Genomic DNA, 7,040 nt, shown 5'->3' on the forward strand with positions numbered 1-7,040 from the left:
GTCCCCTTAGCAGAAAAACACCCCCAAAGCATAATGTTTCCACCTCCATGTTTGACGGTGGGGATGGTGTTCTTGGGGTCATAGGCAGCATTCCTCCTCCTCCAAACACGGCGAGTTGAGTTGATGCCAAAGAGCTCGATTTTGGTCTCATCTGACCACAACACTTTCACCCAGTTCTCCTCTGAATCATTCAGATGTTCATTGGCAAACTTCAGACGGCTCTGTATATGTGCTTTCTTGAGCGGGCCCTGCAGTATTTCAGTCCTTCACGGCGTAGTGTGTTACCAATTGTTTTATTGGTGACTATGGTCCCAGCTGCCTTGAGATCATTGACAAGATCCTCCCGTGTAGTTCTGGGCTGATTCCTCACCGTTCTCATGATCATTGCAACTCCACGAGGTGAGATCTTGCATGAAGCCCCAGGCCGAGGGAGATTGACAGGTCTTTTGTGTTTCTTCTATTTGCGAATAATCGCACCAACTGTTGTCACCTTCTCACCAAGCTGCTTGGTGATGGTCTTGTAGCCCATTCCAGCCTTGTGTAGGTCTACAATCTTGTCCCTGACATCCTTGGAGAGGTCTTTGGTCTTGGCCATGGTGGAAAGTTTGGAATCTGATTGATTGATTGCTTCTGTGGACAGGTGTCATTTATACAGGTAACAAGCTGAGATTAGGAGCACTCCCTTTAAGAGTGTGCTCCCAATCTCAGCTCGTTACCTGTATAAAAGACACCTGGGAGCCAGAAATCTTTCTGATTGAGAGGGGGTCAAATACTTATTTCCCTCATTAAAATGCAAATCAATTTATAAAATTTTTGACATGCGTTTTTCTGGATTTTTTTGTTGTTATTCTGTCTCTCACTGTTCAAATAAACCTACCATTAAAATTATAGACTGATCATTTCTTTGTCAGTGGGCAAACGTACAAAATCAGCAGGGGATCAAATACTTTTTTCCCTCACTGTATGTTAAGTTTGCTGAAAATAAACACAGTTGACAGTGAGAGGATGTTTCTTTTTTTGCTGAGTTTACAAGAACGACAAGAGCACTACTGCAACAGAAGTGCAAAACCACTCAACCAGGTGCTTCAGTGCACATGGAGACTCCACAAGGGTGGCGTCCAGCTGTATTTGTGACCCAGAGAAGTAAGCAACGGTCCTACAGCATCGAATCATCATCATCAGGTCAGCAGTACAGACGCAAAATGAGACACCTGAGAAAAACACCAAGCAACACAAACTTGTACACTGACTTACCTGAAGAAGAACCACACATCACATCCACCACAGTTCCAGAACACGAGCGTGAGAACAGAGCTCTAACCAGTGCCCCCGCACATTGACTCGGTACCCCGTGTATATAGCCTCACTATTGTTATTTTACTGCTGCTCTTTAATTATTCGTTATTTTTATGTGGTAATATTTTATATAATATTTTTTTGAGTGATTTTTTTTGGTATTCTTTATTAAAACTGCATTGTTGGTTAAGGGCTTGTAAGTAAGCATTTCACTGTAAGGTCTACACCTGTTGTATTCGGCGCATGTGACAAATACAATTTTATTTTATTTTATTTGACCAAGCACCACACACACCTGGTGTGTAATCAATAGCCAAACAGTTGCAAAACTAAAATGAGAGTTTCTATTGGATAGATTCAGGTAGGTCCCTCCCTGTTTCATTCCGTTTGCTTTCGTTTAAGAAACATTTTGCAACAGAATCATAATGAATACGCCCCAGAAGTGGCAGAGAAATCAAGCCAACGGTAAGGTATAAAGACTTCCTTGTAAGCCAACGGTAAAGGTCGTGCTCCACCATAAACCAAGCCTAAAACCCCAGAGAGCAAGCAATGCAGATGTAGAAGCAAGGTGGCTATGAAAACTCACTAGAAAGGCAGGAACCTAGGAAGAAACCTAGAGAGGAACCAGGCTCTGAGAGGTGGCCAGTCCTCTTCTGGCTGTGCCGAGTGGAGATTAAAAGAGTACATGGCCATTAAGGCCAGATCATTCTTCAAGATGTTCAAACGTTCATAGGTGACCTGTAGCTCAGTTGGTAGAGCATGGTGCTTGAAACGCCAGGGTTGTGGGTTCGATTCCCATGGGGGGCCAGTATGGAAAATGTATGCACTCACTAACTGTAAGTTGCTCTGGATAAGAGTGTCTGCTAAATGACTAAAATGTAAAATAATAATCACAATGGTTATAGAGGGTGCAACAGGTCAGCACCTCAGGAGTAAATGTCAGTTGGCTTTTCATAGCTGACTGTTCCGAGGTCAGATGAGAGAGAGAGAGAGAGAGATGAACGAACAGGGCAGAAACGTACAAACTGGATCAGCGGACAGCCAGGAGTCGTCAGGCCAGGTAGTCCTAGGGCTCAGGCCCTCCAGGAGGAGAGAGCGAGATGGGAGCATACCTAAGATAAGACAGGAGAATTACACCATCTATGACAGACTGCTCCAATTAGTCTAATTTGCTCCATAGGAGTTGGGAAATAAAGTTGACATCATGAGAAATATGATCTTCTGTACAGTAGGTATGTGATTCAAAATTTGTTTATTCTGTTGTTGCTAGCAACATTCATAAATAAAATAAAAACATTGTGTGGACCCCAGGCTGAATACCCCTGGTCTATCGGTCTTCTTATCATGGACAGATTTTGAAGGTAGTAAACCTTCTCACTTCGCCTCTTCCTCTCTGGTTCAACATGCAATCTGAGGTCCACTAATAAAGTTGATTGTTTTTTATTTAAAGTCGAGCTTCACTAGTCATCTATACTTACCTTCGGTCATAAGAATCTACAAGAACATTGTTAAGTAAAGTACGAATTATATGGCATTAGCTCATACTCTTGAAATGTATGTCAGAGCTTTTATAAAGTAGGAACCAAGTAATACGTACCCATGTTCGCTGTCGGATGATACAGAGTGAAGAGCAGAGATATTGTAGGAGGAAAAAGATGGCGCTGCCCATGTTAAGAGGTTGCAACTGTAGCAGACTGCCTTCAGTACTGAGTCGTTTCTTGAAACCCGAGCACGTTGTACTTCCCCGGCCCAACAAGACCACCCGCCTGGCTCCTACTTTGTCCGTTGGTGTTGTATCTACAGTCCGAGCTTACAGCTCTGATCGAGGTGGAGGTAAACAAATCCAGAAGGTGGTTGTGCTTGGCTTTCCCAACCCTTTAATATGGTTCAGAACCCGAATATACTACTTTTTGATTCGGGTCTATTTTGACAAGGAATTCAAGATCGAAGAATTCACAGAGGGATCGAAACAGGTAGGTAGGTTACAATCTGTAGAATGGGTGGTCTCTAGCTAGTGGAAGCTAGCTAGAACAGAAGTACTTTATTTCTTAAGGTAATGTTATTTAGACAAATCCAGCTAGACAAGGTGGGCGTTACTGCAATCCAAGTTTTGTGCACAGTTCAGTTCTGGTTAAATAAGTGACTGGTCCCCCCCCCACTGTGCCATTACATTTCAGATTGGCAAATGGGAGCTCACCAAGGGTTGAGGGAAGGGAATGAATTATCACAGTAGTCTCATTCTCCAGACCCTGCATGCCTGGTGTGCCATACATTTATTTGCCATAAGCACTGAATGACCTAGAATATTCGTTTTGTCATTGTTGTTCTAAAAACATTTCTCTCCTCTCTCAGGGCGGAAGTTTGCCAGCATTCTGATGAGGTACTGGTATCTGACAAGTGCCCGGTTGCCTGAGGAATCATTGGAGGGAACACGTATCTTTCAGGTGGCCATAGGTGGTGAGGGTGAGCCAGAGACTAAGAGACTGCTCACAGCCAACTATGAGTGAGTTTTCTTTTTAGTTTTTTTGCTAAAGTGCAATGTGTCACAGTTGATTTAATGGTCTGCAGTTGGAGGTGGCTGTGATAAAGCATTCATACTTAGTATCTCTCTGACAAAGCGAGAACACTGAGGATGTGTTTACACAGGCAACCCAATTCTGATATTTTTGCCACGAATTGGTGTTTTGACCAAACAGATCAAATATTTTGCCAATAATTGTGAAAAAGATCAGAATTGGGCTGTCTGTGTAAATGCAGCCTACGTCTGCAAACAGTCTCTCAGGGATGAGCCCACTGAGATCCTAGATCTGTTCCCAAGGAACAACTACCTGCATTAACCTCCTTTGCATGACTGTCAAATGTCTCAAGTGTTTAGACTTCCTGTTTAACAACTCTTATCTATCATGGCTGTTGGCAGATTCCAAAGGGAGTTTACTAGGGGGGTGTCGCCAGACTGGACCATCACCAGGATAGAGCACTCCAAGCTGCTGGATTAAACTTGGATTGAGTGGAGATTGTAGGGGAGATGGAGAGTGGCAGAGAAGCAGGGAACGGAAGACCATCCTTCCTGCTGACCCTACATCAGAATATCCCCCCACCTGCTAAAATCTTGCAATGCCCCTCAGGAGAAAAACGACTCTCAAAGCCAAGACAAGGAGAGACATGGGGAATATTTGAGGCCAACTTTCTATCTGCCAGAAGTCACATACTATCCACTGTAGAAAAAGTACAAAAGTCAAACATGTCTGTTTGTAGTTTACTACTGTTCAGACATCCGTGCAAGACCAGTTTTTCCCACTTGTCTCAGGCAGCACCGCAATCCGTGGTCAAAACTAGGCTTTGTTTGTTAGCTCTGCTTTTAGGGCCTGAGATTCTTCCTTCTGTTTAATGGGGAGGGTAGACAAGGGGCATACAGAAAGTGTGGAAAAAAACAGAATAAGGTCCGTATTGAGATTCTGTAGTCAGTCTTAGATGTACTTCTGTCCACGCTTTGGTGCACACAGACTAAATAAAATGTCACACTTTGATACAGATATGAACACGTTTAAAGCGTTCCCTGAGCAAACTTACTCTAACCTACTTGTACTCTTGTTTCACACTCAAGTTATTTAGTGGAAATAATTACTGCTGCTATGGAAAAAATGACTGTGCTGTTTCTTGAGATGTGCTTTGTCTCCAGAATAGTCCATCAGCTGAAAATAAGTGATTGCTAATTACTGTTGCCGACAAAGTATTGGTGTTATTTCTTACAGTGGGTACTCTCCTGTGTGCACATGACTAGTAGTGGTGCAATTGTTGTCCCACTAACACAAATGAAAAGAAAACGGCTCACTCGGTCCATTGTGCAATTGTCTTTGGCAGCTTTCAGATGCAGAACTCTGACTGTCACACATTGTTGTTATCATAAACATTTGAGTGAAATTAATATAATGTTGAAATGTATAGTCTAAATTGTGCTCCTCCCTCCTCCCCTCTTTCTCCCCCTGTTTTACCAGTGATGGCTGTACCACAGGGAGTGTTATCGATAGTTCCATGGCTGTGTGCATGCAGTAGTATGCTCCCCACAGTCACCTTGAACTCTCCAAGCTCTCTGCTCCCTGGACACAGAAAGTCTTCAAACACACTGCAGTGCTGCACTGCACCTCCGCTGTTCCTACACAGAGCACACACACTCAGTTCAAGTAGCTATCAAGCAAACACATCATCACATGATTAGCTAGTAGCCTATAAATAAATAGGCTGTGTATAAATGGTTAGCTAGCTATCTTTTTCACAGAGACACAATAGCAAGTCGCAAGCCCACCGGTACAGTAATGTTACAGTAGTGTTAGCTAGCTAGTTCATAGGCTGTTAGCTAACTATCTTTTTCACAGAGACACACAAACCCTTACTAACATTGGCTAGATAGCAAGTAGAAAGCCTACCGGTACAGTAACGTTACAGTAGCGTTAGCTAGGGCCGTAACTAGTTAGAACAGCCACAAAGTCATAAACCCTGCCTATTTCTAAAATGTCTCTTTTTAAAATCTGATTATAACCATAACCTCACTGCTAACCTTATGCCTTACCCTTAACTTAAAGTTCATTTTAGTTTTCATGAATTTTTACAATATAGCCAAATATATTTTGACTTTGTGGCTGTACTATCTATTGGAAACCGTTAGCTAGCTCACTAGCTTCAAATGCTATCCATAGAATTAAGTTTATTTATGTGCACAGCCGCTAGGTTAACTTTAGCTGCCTAGATTACCATTGTCAAGTCACTCAACTAACTAGCAATCTTGTCTAGCCAGAAACAGTTGTGATCATTTGGCCACAAACACAAATTAATACACACTTGTAGATGTGTGAAATATAACAAATATAAGCACATACCCAGTGGTGTAAAGTACTTGAGTAAAAAATACTTTCAAGTACTACTTAAGTCTATCTTTACTTTACTATTTTTTATTTTTGACAACTTTTACTTTTACTTCACTACATTCCTAATGAAAATAATGTACTTTTTACTCCATACATTTTCCCTGACACCCCAAGTACTCGTTACATTTTGAATGCTTAGCAGGACAGGAAAATGGTCCAATTCACACACTTATCAAGAGAACATAACTGGTCATCCCTACTACCTGATCAGGCAGATTCACTAAACACAAATGCTTTGTTTGTAATTTATGTCTGAGTGTTGGAGTGTGCCCCTGGCTATCCGTAAATTTTAAAAAACAAGAAAATGGTGCCGTCTGGTTTGCTTAATATAAGGAATTTGAAATGATTTATACTTTTACTTTTGATACTTAAGTAAATGTGATCAATTACATGTACTTTTGATACTTAAGTATATTTAAAACAATACTTTTAGACTTTTACTCAAGTAGTATTTTACTGGGTGACTTTCGCTTTTACTTTGACTTGTCTTCACTTTTACTCAAGTATGACAATTGGGTACTTTTTACACCACTGCACATACCAAATTATTATGTGTGGCAGGACTTAGAGTGGGTGCAGAGTTCTGAACCAGCTTATGGAGGGAGCTTGAGTTGATGCCGGAGAGTAATGGGTTGCAGTAGTGGAGTCGGGAGGAGATGAATGCACGGACAGTTTGATTAAAGATTTTTCATTAAACTGTCATCTTTTTATGTCACCATCCTCATAATTGCTTTCATTTTTAGTGCAATTCTAATTTCAAGATAAGGCTTAAAATCAGGGGCGCAACTTTAGAAGTAGGGGGGCATTATTTTATATTTTTTA

The 7,040-nt window shown here is 41.6% G+C and overlaps 1 protein-coding gene and 1 non-coding gene across 2 annotated transcripts; both read left to right on the top strand.

Moving 5' to 3' along the window:
• Window positions 1-2,028: 2,028 nt before the first annotated feature.
• Window positions 2,029-2,104, top strand: trnas-uga. The gene has a single exon. It is a non-coding gene; the product is annotated as a tRNA-Ser (tRNA).
• Window positions 2,105-2,951: 847 nt separating this feature from the next.
• Window positions 2,952-6,186, top strand: LOC121555651 (m-AAA protease-interacting protein 1, mitochondrial-like). The gene is made up of 3 exons (XM_041869478.1): window positions 2,952-3,129; window positions 3,649-3,799; window positions 4,214-6,186. The coding sequence occupies exons 1-3, from the start codon at window positions 2,952-2,954 to the stop codon at window positions 4,290-4,292; spliced, it is 408 nt and encodes a 135-aa protein (XP_041725412.1). The 3' UTR covers window positions 4,293-6,186.
• The last annotated feature ends 854 nt before the right edge of the window (window positions 6,187-7,040 follow it).

This window comes from Coregonus clupeaformis, chromosome 4 (genome assembly GCF_020615455.1).
Source record: "Coregonus clupeaformis isolate EN_2021a chromosome 4, ASM2061545v1, whole genome shotgun sequence".
Lineage (NCBI taxonomy): Eukaryota > Metazoa > Chordata > Actinopteri > Salmoniformes > Salmonidae > Coregonus > Coregonus clupeaformis.

What these genes read in the sequence shown, in the direction of transcription:
- LOC121555651 (XM_041869478.1), top strand. Translation starts at nt 2,952, where the DNA reads ATGGCGCTGCCCATGTTAAGAGGTTGCAACTGTAGCAGACTGCCTTCA. An exon ending in CAGCTCTGATCGAGGTGGAG is followed by an intron (nt 3,130 to 3,648) that starts GTAAACAAATCC and finishes CTCCTCTCTCAG; the next exon opens with GGCGGAAGTTTGCCAGCATT. An exon ending in CTGCTCACAGCCAACTATGA is followed by an intron (nt 3,800 to 4,213) that starts GTGAGTTTTCTT and finishes GGCTGTTGGCAG; the next exon opens with ATTCCAAAGGGAGTTTACTA.